Below are 20096 nucleotides of genomic sequence, written 5' to 3'. Positions count from 1 at the left end.
GCCTGACGTGGGGCTTGAACTCATGATTCTGCAGTCATGACCTGAGCCAAAATCAAGAGTCTGATGCTTAATCAACTGAGCCACCCAGGTGCCCCTGAAACTACCCATTACATCGCTATTTTATTCTACTCTCCTCCACCGTGTCCACAGAATTAGAGCTCATAGTTGGATTTTGGGAGGAAAAATAGACTTCACAGATGATTTAAATAAAGCCACTGAGGAATACATAGTCCAGAGCTCTTCAACAGCTCTAACTTTGATTGGAATATCATAGTTGCTCACTAGAGAATGCATTATGCTGGTCTGCAGTTCACCAGTACATATTTGGTAGTAAACTAGTAGACTGAAAGTAAGCCGAGAGCTTGATCTACTTTGGGCCTGTGTCTGGTTCTCTTTTTGTGAAACAAAACACATACAAGATTATGCAGAAGAGAAAGCAGTAGTCTCATTATGCATACTCTGGTACATGTGATCCTGTTAGTGAAATAATATTTATTTCTATTATATAGGTATATATAATAAATGTATTTTATAAACAAATTGTATATGTTTTAAATAATTAATAGGTTAAAAGCATGAGCTCTGGTACTTGCCTTTGCCACCTATTTCCTTTGTGATCTTGGTTGAATTGGGTGAACCCTGAATTGCATTTTACTTATTGTAAAATAGGACTGATGTTAGTACTAGCCTCAGGGTTGTTGTAAGGATCAAAAGAGTTAATACATAAAACATGCTTAAAAGAGAGCACATAGTAAGTGTACAGTGTTACATTAAACCACATAAAATTGCCAGTATTTGTTCTTTTTTTGATTTACTGAAAAATGACAACTTTATATAGTTAAATGTAGTAGCAAAAAAACATGCTAATTAAAAAAAAAATTGTTGTTCAATCAGAATCACATATTATGGATGCAGTTTACTGGCCCAAATGCATTGAAACCATATAACTGGGGGTAGGGCCTGGGAAACTAAAAAATTAAAACCAACAATAATCTCTCCCGGGTGATTCATATAAGTCGCCGGGTTTGGGAATTCTTGATTTACAGCATTGCTTAGGAGATTTTTTTATACTGTGAAGGTAATAACACTGATAGTCAAGAGAATGAATCTGGAGAGAAATTTTGCCTCAGAATGAATCATACCTCATGTTTCAGTTATATCTGATTTAGATGATATTTTGGACTTTATAGCCTTTAGAGTCAGTGCTGGAATGAATTAAAGACTTTTGGGACTGGTGGTATGGAATGAATGCATTTTGCACAGGAGAAGGTATGGATTTTCAAGGGGCAAGGAGCAGAATGGTGTGGACTGAGCTGTGTCCCTCCCAGAATTCATAAGCCCTAATCCCTAGTGTATTTGGGAGTATTTGGGAGTTATTTAGGTTTAGTTGTGACCATGAAGGTGGGGTCCTGATGAGGGAGTTAGTGCCCTTGAAAGAAGAGACATATATAGCTTGTTCTCTCCCCCCTGCCAAGAGAGGACACTTTGAGTAGGCAGCCATCTACAAGCCAAAAAGAGAGTCCTTACCACAAACTGATCATATGGCATCTTGATATCGAATTCTAGCCTCCAGAACAGTGAGAAAATAAATTTATTTTCTTTAAGGCACCAGCATATGGTATTTTGTTGTGGCAGCCAGAGCAGATTACATCTAATTCCTCCCTCCAGTACTTTGTATCATTGATGTCATTCATTCCGTTTACACATAAGTGCACATAAGAATGAAAATATGTGTGTATGTTTTTATATATATGTGAATATAATAAATATATGAAAAAACTGAAGACACTGTTACCTGTTAGATCAATTAAGAATAAGAAAAATAAAAGTTTTTATTTTACCTATATTTATTCCTTCTCCAGTGCTTTTTCTTTGTTTATATAGATCTAGGCTTCTGACTTGTTTTCCTTCTCTCTGAAGAACTTTTTTTTTTTTTTTTTTAAAGATTTTATTTATTTGTTTGACAGGCAGAGATCACAAGTAGGCAGAGAGGTGGGCAGAGAGAGAGAGAGGAAGGGAAGCAGGCTCCCTGCTGAGCAGAGAGCCCGATGTGGGGCTCGATCCCAGGACCCTGGGATCATGAGCCAAGCCAAAGGCAGAGGCTTTAACCCACTGAGCCACCCAGGTGCCCCTCTGAAGGACTTTTTTTTTTTTTTTTTTAAATTATTATTTTTTTTAATTTTTTATGAACTCTGAAGGACTTTTTAAAAGATTTCTTATGATGCAGGTCTACTGGGAGCAAAGTCCTCCATTTTCATTTGTCAGAGCAGGTCTGTTTCTCTTTTACTTTTAAAGGATTATTTCACAGGACATAAAATTCTAGGTTGGTGGTGGGTCTTTTCTTTCAATTCTCCATTATCTTCTTGCTTGCATGGTGTCTGAGAAGTTGGATTTGATTCTTTCTTTGGTTATCTGTAGCTAAGGTGTCGTCCCCCCACCCCCATCCCAGCTTCTTTTCAAGATTATTTTCTTTATCTTTGATTTTTTGCAGCTCAAATATGATATACCAGGTTGTAGGGTTTTGTGAGGGTTTTTTTGGCATTTTTCCTTCTTGTGTTCTCTTGGCTTCCTGGATCTCTGGTTCGCTTTCTGACTGTTTTGGGGGGAATTCTCAGTCATTATTGCTTCAAATATTTGTTTTTTCCCCATCTTTCTTCTCCTTTTGGTATTGCTATTACATGTATATCACACCTTGTATAATGTCCTGCTACAAAATGTTCTTAAGTATTGTTCTGTTTTTTCCAGTCTTTTTCTTTTCACGTTTGTAGTTTCTGTTGAGATATTAAGTGCAGTGATTTTTCCCTAAACTGTGTCCAGTCTACTGATACCATCAAAGGTATTCGTCATTCTTTTTGCAGTGGTTTTCATCTCTAGCATTTCTTTTTGATTCTTTCTTAGAATTCCCATCTCTCTGCTTACATTACCCATCTGTTCTTCCATGTCGTCAGCTTTGTCCAGTTGTTTTAAATTCCTGGTTTTTTAATTCCAGCTTTTGTGCCATATTTGGCTATGATTCTGATGAGTGCAGTTTCTTCAAGCTATGTCTTGCTTTTTAGTATGCCTTGTAGTTTTTTCCTAGTAACCAGTCATGATGTACTAGCGAAATGGGACTGTAAATAGACCTTTATAAAGTAATGTGGCCATGAGATGTCAGAAGTACCGTGTTTTGTAGTTCTATGATTATATCTATCATTTAGTGAGCCCGTGCCCTGGACTGTGAACTTCACAACAAACTTCAAGTGTATTCTTCCCTTTGGTGGGACAGGATGAGTAGAGGTAGCTGGAGTTGCTTATTTCCCTTCCTGAGGTTAGCTCTGATAATACCCCCAGAGACTTGGGACTGGTAAAGTTTCTCTTGAGGGCAAGCCTTGTTAAGAAGAACAGAGTGCTCTGATGTATTGCAGAATGATTACTTTTCCTTCTCCCTGCAGAAGGATTATGGGATTTTTCAGGTTGTCACTTTGAGTACTGGGTAGAACCCTTGGAGCTGAAATTCATGTATGTTTGGGCCTACCCTCTATCTTGGATCCCCTGGAGTTTTTAACTCTCAGACTCCACCCTGCTGAGCTTCCAGTGATTTGCCAATTACAATTCAAGTTTTCCTGCTCCAGCACTGGTTCTAGCAGAGGCTTTTTCTCTGGTTCTTGTGTAGGTTTCTGCTCTGGTAAGTTCTGATTCTTTGTGTCAAGCCTTTCTGACTAATTTTGGAGCAACAGCTTGTCTGTTAACCTCAGTTCTCTGATGGAGCTAGGAAGAGCTGATTTTTCAGTCTTTTTATTTGTTATTAGATGGAGATGGGGTAATAACTTTCTAACTCCTTACCTGTAAACCTGTAAACCGGAATTTCCCCTTTATTCATCTTTGCTTTCCCACAAAACTTAACCCATTGCCTTTTTATCTTCTCTTTTAACATGTTCTTTCATTTTTCCCCCTGGATGCTCTTGCTGAGGCTGCCGGGACTTGTTGATTTCCTGGTTATCTATACCCAAAATCATACTGTCTCCTCCTCTTTAACTAAATTGAATCCTTTTTAGTGAGGCCCCTTCACTAAGCTGAATTTGGACTGATAGCAAATTAGCTACCATTAAGGGAGCATTCTATTTAGTCACATTTCCCCCTTCTTTGGGAGATAATTTTATACTGCCTTGGATGTGAAGAATTTAGTTAATGACAATTTCCTGCTTAAATCCTTAGGATTTATTACAATGAATGTTACTGAAATTACCTCACTACTTTGTTAGCTCCTTGAGGTCAAGAACCTTCCCTTATATATTTTTCTTTTCTGAGTGCTTGCCACAAAGTACTTGTTATATGTTGGATGTTCAACATCATTTGTAGAGTTAGGATGTAGAAATCCCTAATTGATAGCCTAGGTATATATTATTTTTTAACGTGTGTATATCTTATTTCAAAATTTATATTTTAGAATGTTAGGCATAGGGATGTCTGACATGTATATACAATATCCATCCCAGGTCTTACATGTATGTTTCCTACATTTTATGGAGTTGTGATATCCTAGGGACTCACAATTATTATTATTTGATATTTTTCCCTGTCCTAAAAATGCTACTTTGTCACTTTTGCGAGTATGCATATGTAGAGTAGAGGTGTTAGAATTTTGAGATTATAATGATATGCCTTAGATGATGGAAATGTTCTAGGGCTTAAGTCAGATTTTGTTAGAAGTCAGATTCCTATGTTATTAATGTAGCTTAACTAATTTATTACGTTGCATTTGTTTTTTTGCAGACTGTTCTCTTTGTATAAGAAAATTCCTGTCCTATAAAACACAGTGTCCAACTTGTTGTGTGGTAAGTTTTTCTTTCCTGTTTTTTTCTTGTAAACTTAATTGATTGGTGCAAATTTCTGTATCATGTATACACAGAAGTTCAAGGGAAGAGGTATAATTATTGAATTAAGCTACAGAAAAGACATTTTCAGAAAGAACCTCTAAAACACATAGATAGAGACCTGGGCACCTGGGCTTTGTTCAATTTTTCATAAAGATTTCAAAACCTAAATGTATTTTAGGAAGTAGAAACTAATTCTAAGATCAGGATGTAGCACTTTTAAGTCTTATGATCTATGTTTAATGGCTTGGCTTCTCATGTTTTATAATTTTTCACTCTGGGTAGAAAATCTGATGGTAGGATTATTCATTTGCATAGGGTTGGTATTTAAGTATTTGTGTGGAAGCCAAAGATTCATGGCCATTGGGTCGAGCCCAGCCTAACTGGTTCCTTACTTCTTTTTCTTCTTTTTTAAAAAAGATTTTATTTATTTATTTATTTTAGTAAAAGAAAGAGGGAGGGAGGGAGTGGGGGAAGGAGCAGAGGGAGAAGGAGAGAAACTCAAGCAAACTCCATAGTGAGCAAGGAGCCTGACCCAGGGCTCAGTTTCACAATCCTTAGATCATGACCTGAGCTGAAATCAAGAGTCAGGCTCTTAACTGTCTGAGCCACCTAGGTATCTCATAACGGTCCCTTACTTCTTTCTCAAATTAGACCTTCATGGAAAACAGTAGCAAATTTGATGTTAGAGTTTCTGAAGCATTTCAAGTAGGCAAAAAGGTAGGTAAAAAGGGCAAGTAAACATAAATAGGAATAAAGAAAAAAGAAGAGGCAGTGAGGTCTAATAGAAAGGATACTGAGACTAATTGAAGGGTTTGGGTTTTAGTTTGGTGCCTCTGGTAGGTACATGGTGTTAAGATGTCATTGAACTTCTCTGAACTATTTCCCTACATTAGAAATGATGCAGTTTGGCTCCCAAGTTTAATCTCTTTACAAGCTGATGTCTTGCCATAGCCAAGATTATATCATTAAGGAGATGAACTGAATACCATTCATGCCAAATAACTATGGAATCTGTCATTTTTCTGTTGGATTCCTCAACACCAACCTTGTTTTTACCTTTCTTGTAGCACCTAATGCCTCTCCCTATGTGGTCACTTAAAAGAGCATCTCTGTTCTGTTTTTTCAGGAGAAATTTTTTGGGATGGTTTTTTGAATAACGATTCTTGCTCATGTTGGGTTTTATCTTAGTTGTACAGAGTGTATACGATTTTATCAGAGGCAGTAGAGAACTTTTATCAGATTTTCAGTCAGCAGATGCTGATTCACTGTTTTAAAATTCCATATTAGTATGAGATAAATGAACTTTATTTTGAGGCTTTCCTGGAAGACTTAGTGGGATGGGGAGTCTCAGGAGGTTGGGTCACACATTTTCAAAACAAGATTATGACAAGTTATTTTATTATTTCTGACCTTTTCCCATCTGTTGTTTTTCCTTTCTAGACAGTCACAGAGCCGGACCTAAAAAATAACCGCATATTAGATGAACTGGTAAAAAGCTTGAATTTTGCACGGTATGATTTAATTTTGTGACTAACCCCTAATTGCTCTGGCCTTTTATATGAGTCCCCTCTTTTCTCTGTGAACCTTTGGGGATTAGAGAATGCAGGGTTGGATATTTTGGGTAAAGAAAGGAAGTGACAACAGTCATGTATCACTTATGGACAATCTAATGGTATTAATATTTTCTTCCTTTACTTAACAGAAAGTCTCATCATGAAAAACAAAAGTTAAAATGCAGATTTGAGCACTTACTATTGGGTACTACAAAGATCCTCCAGCTTCATCTTTTATTTTTCCTGTCCTACCCCTAGAATCATCCATTTTTTCAAGGAGTTCCTTTTATTGGAGAATGGTATTTAGGATCAGGATCTGGAGCTAGGTATGATCTTTGTTACTGAGATGTCATTGCTAGCTCTCAGTGGACAGAGCTGGGTAACATATGCATGTATACATATGTGTATACTAACCCACGTGTACACGCTTATCTATAATTGTATCTATGGCTGTTATTTATTAACCCATTAATTCTTAATCTGATTTACTCAGCATGTATAAGATGGTGTGCCATGTGAAATAGGTAAATTGCTGGTACTTTATAAAGCTCAGAAATGTAGCTTTATTTCTTAGCATGATGGTAAAAGTAAGTTTGGTCTCCAAAGGGATATAAAAAGGCATATTTTACCAAATAGTATCTTCAATTATTTTTAGTTTTAATCGTGCAAGTCAGTCAGGAACTTTTATTATGAAGGTACTGTGTTTAGATAATAGATGCCCATCTCCTTAAATATATGACTTCTTAGCTGTTGGGACAGTTTTGGAGGTACATTACAATGGTTCTGAAATGTAAAGAGGTTTCTTCCAGTAGAATCATACATTTATTTCATTGGGTTGTGTCCTGAAAATGATCAGGTTTAGTCCTCTGAACTTGCCTATTATGACATTTTAGAAATTGGCCTGTGTAGTCATTTCCCTAAATAGAATCCTAAAAGGATGCTATTTCCTAGATTAAGAAACTCTGAGAGTCTCCGATTCTTATAATTGCAGTTTTTGCTTTTCTTATTTTAAAGTCTTTCACCAGTTAGATTTTGCAGTCTATGGGAAAGGATGGAGCCATGTCTTTAGAAAGAAATTAAAAAAATTTTTTAATTTAAATTCAATTTAATTAACGTATGTTATATAATTAGTTTCAGAGGTAGAATTCAGTGATTCATCAGGTGTAGATAACATTCGGTGCTGCTTATTACATCAAGTGTCCTCCTTCATGGCCATCACCCAGTTAGTTACCCCATCTGCCTACCCACCCACCCCACCTCCAGCAACCCTCAGTTTGTTCACTGTAGTTAAGAGTCTCTTATGGTTTGCCTCCCTCTCTGTTTTCCTCTTATTTTATTTTTCCTTCCCTTCCCCTATATTCATCTCTTTTGTTTCTTAAATTCCACATATGAGTGAAATCATACAGTGTTTATCTTTCTCTGACTTATTTCGCATAGCATAAGATCCTCTAGTTCTAGCCACATTGTTGCAAATGGCAAGATTTCATTCTTTTTGATGGCTGAATAATATTCCTCTGTGTGTGTGTGTGTGTGTGTGTGTGTGTGTGTGTGTCTATCTCAATCTCACATATTCTTTATCCATTCATCTGTCGATGGACTTCTGGGCGTGTGTGTGTGTGTGTGTGTGTGTGTGTCTATCTCACATATTCTTTATCCATTCATCTGTGGATGGACTTCTGGGCTCTTTCCATATTTCGGTTATGGTGGACATTGCTGCTATAAACATCAGAGTGCCTGTGCCCCTTCAAATCAGTATGTTTGTATACTTCGGATAAATACCTAATTTACTGCAATTGCTAGGTCATAGGGTAGTTCTGTTTTTAACTTTTTGAGGAAACTTCATACTGTCTTCCCCTGTAGCTGCACCAGTTAGCATCCCCACCAACAGTATAAGAAGGTTCCCCTTTCTCTGCATCCTCGCCAACATCTTTTGTTGCCTGAGTTCCTACTTTTAGCCATTTTGACCAGCGTGAAGTGGTGTCTCATTGTGATTTTCATTTGTGTTTCCCTAATGTCTAGTGATGTTGAGCATTTTTTCATGCGTCTGTTAGCAGTTTTTGTGTCTAGAAAGGATTTTATTAGTTGTTTGATTTTTCCTGAGACAGTAAAATTGAATCTCAAGGATTATTTTTTTCTTAGCTGGTACTGAAAATATAATGACTTCCCTGCTAGGAGGAAGGGACTGTCACAAAGCAAGCACACATTTGTTGAAGAGAAGTAATCAGTATCTTTGGGTTTATAGACCTTTTGATAACTTAAAGGGAGGCCTTGGAATGATAGAACTCACCCCTTTCCTACCTCCTCCCAAAAGGAATGGGCTGTTTAATTGTTCATTATAGTGGGTGTGGCAGGGTAAGAAGCATTCTTTGTGGATTTGGGATGGATTTTATCTTTTCTTTCTCCCTCTGTTTGCCTTGGAATTGCCTTATGGTGGACATTTGTCATCTCTAAAGTGCTATGGTACCTTATTTGCAAAATTAGTTGTGATGAAATTTAGGCTAGTCAATTTCAGTATTTGCTTGACATCTGGTTTAGGATTGATGAAAGAAGAAGTTTAATTTTCTGACTAAAATATAAGACATTTGTATTGTTAGTCAATTTTGTTTCTTTCTTATCTGTTATTGCCATTGTAAGACATGATGATTTTAAAAATTTTAATATTCTCAACTGAAATAAGAGTATTGGAAATAATTCCAGAGATTTTTCAGATAAAAGACTGAAATTCAGGGATGCCTGGATGGCTTAGTCTGTTAAGTGTCTGCCTTCAGCTCAGGTCATGATCTCGGGGTCCTGAGATTGAGTCCCACCTTAGGCTCCCTGGTTAGTGGGGAGCCTGCTTCTTCCTCTGCCTGCCTCTCCACCAGCTTGTGCACACACACTCTCTTTCTCATTCTTTGATAAATAAATAAATAAATAAAATCTTTAAAATAAAATAATGTTCTTCAGAAATGGTGGTGTTGAACAAAACTATTTAGAATATTTTTTGTCTAAGTGGAACATCATTCTTGATCTAAGTAAGAAAATACTTTTTGTGTTTTTGTGTAGCAGCCAGTTTACATCAATGTAATTTTTACAAATTGAGAGTGTACAGCATCATTTACTGCTTCGATTTATCCCCATCAAGGTACGGATTTTTCTCCAGGTTCTTATTCCAAGTTTAGAATTTAAACGCTTTATTTATTTATTTATTTATTTATGATTTTACTTATTTATTTGTCAGAGAGAGTGAGTGAGTATGTATGTATGTATGTATGTATTTATTTATTTATTTATGATTTTACTTTTTTATTTGTCAGAGAGAGTGAGCGAGAGAACATAAGCACCGGGGAGAGGCAGGCTTCCCACTGAGCAAGGAGCCGGATGGGGGACTTGATCCCAGGACCCTGGAATCATGACCTGAGCTGAAGGCAGATGCTTAACCAACTGAACCACCTAAGTGTCCCAGAATTTAAACATTTTAGATGATAATTATAATAGATAATTCCCTTAGCATCTTATAAAAGAATGTAGAATATACCTTTTCTGATATAGTTTAGAGCATACTGGCTTTGGATTCAAGCACAACTGGGTTCTAGTCCTGGCTCTTCTAGTTGTGATGCGACTGTGATCAAAATATTAAACTTTTCTGGCCTCTATTCCCCATCTGAAAAGTGGGAGTAATAATATTGATACTTTCAGGGATTGTTTTAAGGATTAGAAATGAAGTTATACTAAGAGATACCCAGCATAATACCTGGAACAAAGGAACCTAAAAAAAGATTGCTGTCATTATTATCATATGTATTTTACCTGCACTTATATTGTCTTCACTTACATTATAGATTGATATCCTAAGGTATTAATAAGAATTTGTGCTTTGGTGGGCCTCTGCCTGTTTAACCAAATGGTCTTAGACTACTGTTTGCATGTTTTGGATCAGAAGAGCATTTCTACTAATTAATGAAATCCATGGACTTAATCGCATGGATTTCATGACCATGTCTACCCAAAAACCTATTTTGATTCTTGATTCTTGGCTGCATTCTGAAGAAGTAAGTTTATTGTATAGTTAACAAATGGGCAAGATTTTCTGTACTTCATGGAGTCACAGTTATTCTGAAGGTCTGTAATTCACTCCCAAAATCTGAGCTTCTATGATGAATGCTATTAGGCATTATAATACCAACTTTCTTTAAATTAAATTTATAGGAGTGATGGGAATGAAAGAAAGGTTACCAATTTAATTTAAGTATCCATTTTGGAATTAATATTTTCACATAGCTCATACTTAAGGTATATGAATTGCAGTAGTCTCATGGTTTTAAATACCGTATGTCCATTCATGGCTTTCAAATTTATATCTTCAGCTAGATCTCACCCCAGAACTCCACACTCATATATCCAGCTGCTTACCTCACATCTCTGCTTGGACCTCTTCAAAGGAATTCTTGATTTCTCTATGCTGCCTGCAGTCCCCTACTCCAAATGTATTGTTCCCACAGTCTTCTCATCTTGTTAAATGGCAGTTCTATCCTTTCATTTGCCCAGACCAAAACCTTGAAGTCATCCCTGACTCTTTCCTTTCACACTTAATCTGTCATTCCTTCAATAAATCCTGTTGGCTTTATCACTGACAGACTTCCCGAAACCGAAGCTTTTCATCACCCTGCCCGAATTATCCTACCCAAGCCAGTGTCAGCTTGGACTTTTGTGGTTACTTTCTGTTGGTCTTCCTTTTTTTTTTTTTTTTTTTTTTTTTTTTAAGATTTTATTCATTTTTTTGACAGACAGATCACAATAGGCAGAGAGGCAGGCAGAGAGAGGGGGAAGCAGGCTCCCCACTGAGCAGGAGCTCGATGTGGGGCTTGATCCCAGGATCCTGAGATCATGACCTGAGCTGAAGGCAGAGGTTTTAACCCACTGAGCCACCCAAGTGCCCCTCTGGTGGTCTTTCTTATTTCTGCTTTTGCCATCTGATAGTTCTTCTGAGGCCAGCAACCAAAGTGATCCTTTAAAAAGGGGTCCTTTAAGAAGTCAGATCATACTTAATATTGTCCTGAGGTGGTATCCCCTCTCATTTGGAGCAAAAGCCAGAGTCCTCTCCCCTCAGTGACAGTCCACTGCCCCTTTCTGACTTCTCTCCCACTTTTCAGTCCCTTGTTTATTCTGCTCCAGGCACCTGTTTGCCTGTTTCTTAAACATGTCACTCATACTCTAACCCTAAAGACTTTGTACTTACTGTTATTTCTTGGTGAAACACTGTTTCCCCAGATAGTCACATGGCTTAGTCCTTCAGTTTCTTCAGGCCCTGTTTTTCATAGGGCATGTTCTCGGTGAGGCCTTCTGTGACCCTTCTGTAAGGAGTATCAAGCTCATCCCCTCCTCATGCACAGCTTTGCTGGCTTCCTTTTTTTGCTGTAGCACTTTCATATACGTCGTGAGCATCTCACATCTTTTCCCTTACTAGAGTATAAGGTTTGTGAGGACAGGTGATTTTGTTCATTGTTTTATTTCCACTGCTGAAAGTACCCTGAAAGTAGCCCGCACATGAAGAAGTTAATGAGTTTCAATTTTGGTGAGGGGCATAATTTTATCACTGCAATAGTGCAATTGTCTGACACCTATTTTTTTTTTCTAAGATTTTATTTATTTATTTGACAGAGAGAGAGCACAAATGGGCAGTAGCAGGCAGAGGGAGAGGGAGAAGCAGGCTTCCTGCTGAGGGAGTAGCTTGACATGGGGCTTGATCCCAGGACCCTGGATCATGACCTGAGCTATGTGCAGACTTAACCCACTGAGGCACCGAGGTGCTCCTGTCTCCCACTTTTTTTCAGCATGTACAATCATACCTTGTTTTATTGTACTTTGCAGATATTTAATTTTTTGACAAAGTTTTGGCCAAAAGTTTTTGGTCACCCTGCATTGAGTGAAGTCTATTATTATCATTTTTCCAACAGCATTTGCTCACTTTGTGTCTGAGTCCAATTTGGCAATTGTTAAAATATTTCAAACTTTTTCTTTATTGTTATGGTGATCTGTGGTCAGTAATATTTGATGTTACTATTGTGATTGTTTTGGGGGCTCTGCAAACTGCAGCCACATACGACCACAAACTTAACTGACAAATGTATGTGTTCTGCTGTTCCAATCACTGGCCATTTCTCTCCCTCTTCTTGGATCTCCATATTCCCTGAGACACAACAGTATTTAAATTAAGCCAGTTAATGACTCTCCAAGCCATTTAAGTGTTCAAATGAGAGGAGAAGTCACAAGTCTCCCTTTAGATCAAAAACAAAAAATGATTCAGTTTAGTAAAGAAGGCATGCTGAGGGGTGCCTGGTTGGCTCAGTGGGTTAAGACTGCCTTCAGCTCAGGTCATGGTCTTGGGATCCTGGGATCGAGCCCTGCATCAGGCTCTCTACTCAGTAGGAGCCTGCTTCCCCCTCTCTCCTCCTGCCTCTCTGACTACTTTTGATATCTCTCTCTCTCAAAAAGAAATAAATAAGTCTTTTAAAAAAAAAAAAGAGGGCATGCTGAAAACTGAGATAGGCTGAAAACTAGGCTTCTTGTGCCAAACAGCCACATTTTTGAAGGAAATTGAAATTGTTACTCCAGTGAACACATGGATAATAAGAAAGCAAACAGACTCACTGCTGATCTGGAGAAAGTTTGACTGGTCTGGATTGATCACACCAGCCACAAATTCCCTTAAGCCAAACCCTAGTGGAGAACAAGTCCCTAACTCTGTCATTCTGTGAAGGCTTAGAGAGGTGAGCAAGCTGCAGAAGAGAAGTGTGAAGCTGGCAGGGGTGGTTTCTGGGGCTTAAGGGAAGAAGCTGTCTCCTTAAAATAGAAGTACAAAGTGACTCAAGTGTTGATACAGAAGCTGCAGCAAGTGCTCCAGGAGATCTTGCTGAGATCATGAATGAAGGCGGCTGCACTAAACAACAGATTTTCAAAATAGACAAAACAGCCTTCTTTTGGAAGAAGAAGCCATCTAGGATTTGGCATAGCTAGAGAGAAGTCAGTGCCTGGCTTCAACACTTCAAAGGTTTGGCTGACTCTCTTGTGAGGGGCTAATGTAGCTGGTGACTTGAAGTTGAAGCCAGTGCTCATTTATCACACAGATAATCCCAGGGCCCTGAAGAATTATGCTAAATCTACTCTGCCTCTGCTCTATAAATAAACAACAGAGCCTGGATGACAGTACATCTGTTGACAACATGGTTATGCTCATTGACAATGTATCTGGTCACCTAAGAGCTCCAGTGGAGATGTATGAGATTAATGTTGTTTTTGTGTCTGCTAACACAGCATCCATTTTGCAGCCCATGGATCAAGGAGTAATTTCAACTTTCAAGTCTTATTATTTAAGAAATACGTTTTAGGGGCACCTGAGTGGCTCAGTGGATTAAAGCCTCTGCCTTTGGCTCGGGTCATGGTCTCAGGGTCCTGGGATCAAGCCCTGCGTCGGGCTCTCTGCTCAGCAAGGAGCCTGCTTCCTCCTCTCTCTCTCTGCCTACCTCTCTGCCTACTTATGATCTCTATCTGTCAAATAAATAAATAAATAAATAAAAAAGAAATACATTTTATAAGGCTATAGCTGCTGTAGGTAGTGATTCCTCTGATGTATCTGTGTAAAGTCATTTGAAAACCTTCTGCTTATCTATTCATCTGTTGATGAATTTGGATTATTTCCATTTTGTGGTTAGTGTGACAAAAGCTGCCGTGAACATTTGTGTCCAGTCTTTGTGTTCATCTTTGTGTGCATCTGTTTTCATTTCTTTTGGGTACATATCTATGAATGGAATTGCTGGCTTAAATGCTAGGTGTGTATTGAACATCATAAGAAATTGGCACATAGTTTTCCTGCTGGATTGGACCACCTCTACCAGCAGTTTATGAGAATTTCAGTTGCTCTATGTCCTGATTAGCATTTGGTAACATTAATCCTTTTAGTTGTAAACATTTCATTGGGTGTGAAGTGATAACTCATTGTGGTTTTAATTTGCACTTTTCTGATGATTAGTGTACCTTTTCATGTACTTACTGACTCTTCTTATATCTTTGGGTCTGTTAAATTTTGACCGAATTTTTAGAAATGGTATTTTGTTTTTTTCTTATCACTTTGTAGTTTTCTATGTATTTTGGTCATATGTATGTATTTTTTTTCTTCCTGTGATTGGCTTATCTTTTCATTTTCTAAAGGGTGTCTTGATGAACAGACATTTTAAAATTTTGACGAAGTCCATTCTCTCTCTCTCTGTCTTTTTTTAATGATTACTACTTAAAAAAAAAAAATCTTGCCTAAAAAGTCTTTGCCTGCCTCAGGTTACAGATATTTTTCCCATTTTGTCCCCCCTAGAATTGTTACAGTTTTAGCTTTTACACTTAGGCCTGTGAACCTATTCAGGTTAATTTTTATGTATGATGAAGGTTAAGAGTCAGGATTCCTTTTTTTTTTCCTCGACAGATACTTGGTTGCTTGAGCACCATTTATCAAGACTCACTAAATTGCAGTGGCTCCTTTGTTGTAAATCAAGTGACTACACGTGTTGGGCTAATTCTGGACATTCTGGACACATTCTCTGTGTCTCTTTCAGCTAAAATTACAGTGTCTTTAATACAATAACTGTGCTGTTAAGTTCTTAACATTTGTAGTATGAGTACTCAACTTTGGTTTCCTTTAAGACTACTTTCATTCTGGGGCCTTTGATTTCTTGATTTCTTTTTTTTTTTTAAATTTAATTTAATTTTATTTCTTTTCAGTGTTCCAGAATTCATTGTTCATACACCATACCTAGTGCTCCATGTAATACATGCTCTACTTAATACTCACCCCCAGGCTCACCCAACCCTCTGCCCCCTCCCTTCCAAAACCTTCAGTTTGTTTCTCAGAGTCCAGTCTCTCACGGTTCGTCTCCCCCTCCAGTTTCCCCCAACTGCCTTCTCCTCTCCATTTCCCAGTGGCATCCATGTTATTCTTTATGCTCCACAAGTAAGTGAAACCATATGATAATTGACTCTCTCTGCTTGACTTATTTCACTCAGCATAATTTCCTCCAGTCCTGTCCATGTTGATAGAAAAGTTGAGTATTCATCCTTTCTGGTAGAGGCATAATACTCCATTGTGTATATCCATAATATTCCATAATCTTAGAATGAATGTATCATTTCCACCCCCACAAAAGTTGCCTTTTTTGTGCTTGGCATTTTATTGAATCTATAAATAAATATGGAGAAAATGGATATGTTAACGTTGTTGAGTTTTCTAATCCATGTACATAGGATATTTCTTTACTGAGGTCTTTTTAAAAATTTCCCTTAGCAAGGGCACCTGGATGTCTCAGTTGATTAAGCATCTCTCTTCGGCTCAGGTCATGATCCCAGGGTCCTGGGATCCAGCCCTGAATTGGGCTCCCTGCTTCTCAGGGAGCTGCTTCTCCTTCCTCTGCCTGCTGCTCTGCCTATTTATGCTTTCTATCTCTCTGTCAAATAAATAAATAAAATCTTTTAAAAAATAGGATAAAATAAAATTTCCCTCAGCAGATTTGGTGGTTTTCAAGATATAAATTTAATACATTTTTGTTAAATTTATTCTTAGATATTTAAAGTTTTTGATGGTATTTCAAGTGGTATTTATTTTAAAATTTCATTTTCTCTTTGCTAACATATAGACATTAATTTTTGTTAACTGATAATTACGTTCAGGGTCTTGCAAAAATTCACTTATTCTAGTTGCATGTGGAGTCTTTAGATTATTTTGAACATAATCATGTCACCTGCATATAATAAGTTTTCTTTTTTCCCATTGTTTTTGTGTGTGTGTGTATGCATATATGTGTGTGTGTGTGTGTGTGTGTATTTTGTTGTTTGTGTGTTTTTTTCTGCCTTACCACAAAAGCTAGAGCCTCCAGTACAATTTGAAGAGAAATAGTGGTGGTAGATATATTTTTTTCTTGTTTTCAGTCTTAGGGGGAGATATCCAAAGTTTTACTAGTGACTATAATATTAGCATAGTTTTTTTGAAGTTATCTTTTGTCATATTATGAAAGTTTGCTTTTGGGGGGCCTGAGTGGCTCTCTCAGTTAAGCATCTGACTCTTGATCTCTGCTCAGGTCTTGATCTCAAGCTTGTGAGTTCAAGCCCTGTGTTGAGCTCCATGCTGGGCACAGAGCCTACTTTAATTAAAAAAAAAAAAAAAAAAAAAAGTTACCTTCTATTCCTGGTTTTCTAAAGTGTTTTTATTATGAATAGGTATTGAATTTTTATCAAATGTTTTTTCTGCATTTATTGTAATGATTGTATAGTTTTCTCCTTTATTTTGCTAATGTGGTGAATTAGATTGATTTTTCAAATAGCAAACCAACCAACCTTGTGTTCTTGGAATAAATCCCACTTGGTTATAGTGCATTATTTATTTTTTTTATTTGTGTCCAGATTTTATTTGTTAATATTTCATTTATGATTTTTGTGTCTGTATTAGACTATAATGTTTTTTTCCTACAATGTACTTGTCAGATTTTGTTATCAAGGTTATGCTAGCTTAATGTGAACTGGGAAATAATATTTTTTTAATTTTCGGGATGATTTTGTATAACACTGATATTATATTATTTCTTCCAGAATTATTTGGTAAAATTTACCAGCAAAACCAACTGGGCCTGGAGTTTTCTATGCAGGAAGGTTTTTAATTACAGCTCAGTTTCTTTACTAGATAATACCACTCTTCAGATTTTCTGTTTCTTCCTTTTGGTAGTTTTTGATGAGTAGTCTTTTTTAAGAAATTTCTCCATTTCATTTAAAATATTGATTTTATTGATAATATCCTCATATTAATTTCTGTTGGATTCATAATGATGTCTCCTTACAATTCTTTGTTTCATAGTTTGTATTTTCACTTTTTTTTGTTCAGTCTTGGTAGAAGTTTACTAGTTTTGTTAATTTTTTTCAAAGAACCAATTTTTGGCTTTGCTCATATCCTCTTAAATGCTTATTTTCTATTTCATTAATATTTATTAGTACTTACTTCATTATTTCCTCTTCATTACCTAATGTTTTAAGTTGGAAGCTTTGAGTGTTGATTTTCAGTTTTTCTATTAAGCTATATGTTGTTTTAGCAAACATCCAAGTTGTCATTCAACTCAGAATATTTTCTAATTTGCATTATGTTTGACCTAAAGGGTTATTTGAAAGTGTGGTGCTTCACACACTTAATGTGTCTCTTAAAAGTTTGGAGATTGTCTTATTTTTTTGTTACTGGGTGTCACATGAAGTCACAGTGGTCAGAATAGATACACTGAATTTTTTCATCCCTTGTAAATTTGTTGAGATTTACTTTATGGCCCAGAATGTGGTCTATGCTGGTAAATGGGCCATGTATATTTGAAAAGGATATGTATTCTGCATTTGTCAGTTGTAATATTTTTTGTTAATTACATCAATTTGATTAATTGGGTTGGTTCAGATATTCTGTATTCTTACTGATTTTTATCTGTTTTGTAAGTTAGAAAGGTGTGTTTAGATTTATACATACTATTATTTAAACCAAACAATATTATGAATGGGCTGTTCCTCCTTTTAGTTCTGGGAGTTTTTGCTTTATATATTTTGAAACTATGCTTTTAAGTGAATATAATTTATGATTTTTATGGCTTTGAATTAAATTGACCATTTTGTCAAAATGAGATATCCCCTTCTATGTTTCATGATACTTTTTGCCTTAATGTTAATGTTTTACTTATGTTGCCATATCAGCTTTCTGTTCATTAGTGTTTTCGTGGTACATCTGTTCCCATCCTTTTATTTTTAACCATCCTGGGTCTTTATATTTAAAGTGTTTTGGGACGCCTGGGTGGCATCTGCCTTCATCTCAGTCATGATACCAGGGTCCTGGGATTGAGTCCCACATCAGGCTCCCTAGTGAACAGGGAGTCTGCTTCTCCCTCTCCTTCTGCTTGCCACTCCCTCTGCTTGTGCGCACTCTCGCTCTCTCTCTCTCTCATAAATAAATAAAATCTTAAAAAAAAAAGTGTTTTCTTTCACACAGTATATAGTTATATCTTTTGTGTTTTATTTTTTAATCCAGTCTGACCATCTTTGTATTTTGGAGTCTGTATCCATTACATTTAATGTGATTACAATTTGCCATGTTACTTTTTGTTTTCTTTCTCCATTTGCTCCTTTAAAAAAAAAAAAAATTATTTCTTTATTCCTGCCCATTCTTTTCAATATTAAGAGTATTTTTATTTTTTAATTTCTTTTGTTAGTTTTTACATTATATCTTAGTGTCACTCTTTTTTTTTTTTTTTAAAGATTTTATTTATTTATTTGACAGAGAGGCAGGCAGAGAGAGTGAGAGGGAAGCAGGCTCCCTGCTGAGCAGAGAGCCCGATGTGGGACTCTATCCCAGGACCCTGAAATCATGACCTGAGCCGAAGGCAGCGACTCAACACTCTGAGCCTTACCCTTTTAAGTCCTTACTGAAAAAATTACAAAATATATCCTAATGATAATGTACTATAAATTAGTACTTTTATTATGTCCTGAACAATTCAAGAACGTCACAGTATTTTTATATTATTCAGTCTCCCTTATTTTGCTATGTTTTTGTATGTATTTTATTTCCATGTGTGTTATAAGTCCTGTAAGACATTGTTAGTGTTGTTGAAAACCGTCAGTAGTTTTGTTTTTGAGCACATATTTACCATTTCTGGAGCTGTTGATTCTTGCCGACATTTTTGTGCTTCCTTCTAAAATTGTTTCCCTTAAGCTGAAGTACATGTCTTATAGTACTTTTTGTCTGCCAGTGAGGAATTCTCTTTGCTTTTCTTAGTTTGAGAGTGTATTTTGCTTTCACTTTAGAATACTATTTTTTTTTCTTTTTAAAAAGATTTTATTTATTCATGAGAGACAGAGAGAGAGAAGCAGAGGCAGAGGGAGAAGCAGGCTCCCTGGGGAACTCCATCCAGGATCCGGGACAACATGATCCAGGATCATGACCTGAGCCGAAGGGAGACACTTAATGGACTGAGCCACCCAGGCTCCCTAGAGCACTATTTTCAATGGAAAATAGAACTCCTGGTAGTTTTGCTTTTTAAATATGTCATGATGTCATTCTGTTATCTTCTTGCTCTCATTGTTTTTGTCGAGAAGTAAATAATGTTTTTATTATTTCTTAGAGCAGTGGTTCTCAGCTGGGAGTGATTTTACTTTCCCTTTACCCCTCCCCTAGGGGACATTTGGTAATGTTTGGTTACATTTTGGTTGTCTCAACCTAGAGTGGGGTATATGCTACTGATGTTCCTACAATGCACAGAACAGCAAAAGAAGTATCTGTTTCAAAGTGTCAGTAGTGCCAAGGTTGAGAAACCATGCTTAGAGGTACCGTGGCTTTTTTTTTTTTTTTTTTTTTTTTGGTTATGTGCAAGAATTTCTTTATTTTTTTAACAGTTTGAGTAATACATGCCTAGGTTTTATTTTCTTTGTTTATCCTTTTTGGGATGGATTTTAATTCATCCTAACAGTATGCTACCTTTTTATTCTTTTTTTTTTTTCATCTTTAATATTCATCACAGTAATTTTGAAGTCCTTCTAATGCCACTCTTTGGATCACCTCTGGATCCACTTCCATTGACTATTTGATCTTTTAATTAGTGGCTAATTTCTTGCTTCTTTGCATGTCTAGTCATTTTTAAATGTGTTCCGA

The 20096-nt window shown here is 36.6% G+C and overlaps 1 protein-coding gene across 1 annotated transcript in view; it reads left to right on the top strand.

The window, feature by feature from the left end:
* The window catches only part of RAD18 (RAD18 E3 ubiquitin protein ligase), a 112532-nt gene that overhangs the window by 16540 nt on the left and 75896 nt on the right, over window positions 1-20096 (top strand). Inside the window, exons 3-4 of the mRNA XM_059161578.1 lie at window positions 4753-4814; window positions 6297-6367. Of these exons, the coding sequence (XP_059017561.1) occupies window positions 4753-4814; window positions 6297-6367 (133 nt within the window). The remainder of the gene's footprint in view (window positions 1-4752; window positions 4815-6296; window positions 6368-20096) is intronic.

This window comes from Mustela lutreola, chromosome 2 (assembly GCF_030435805.1).
Source record: "Mustela lutreola isolate mMusLut2 chromosome 2, mMusLut2.pri, whole genome shotgun sequence".
NCBI lineage: Eukaryota > Metazoa > Chordata > Mammalia > Carnivora > Mustelidae > Mustela > Mustela lutreola.
The sequence above is the reverse complement of the archived record's forward strand: the minus strand, read 5'-3'. Positions and strand labels throughout refer to the sequence as shown.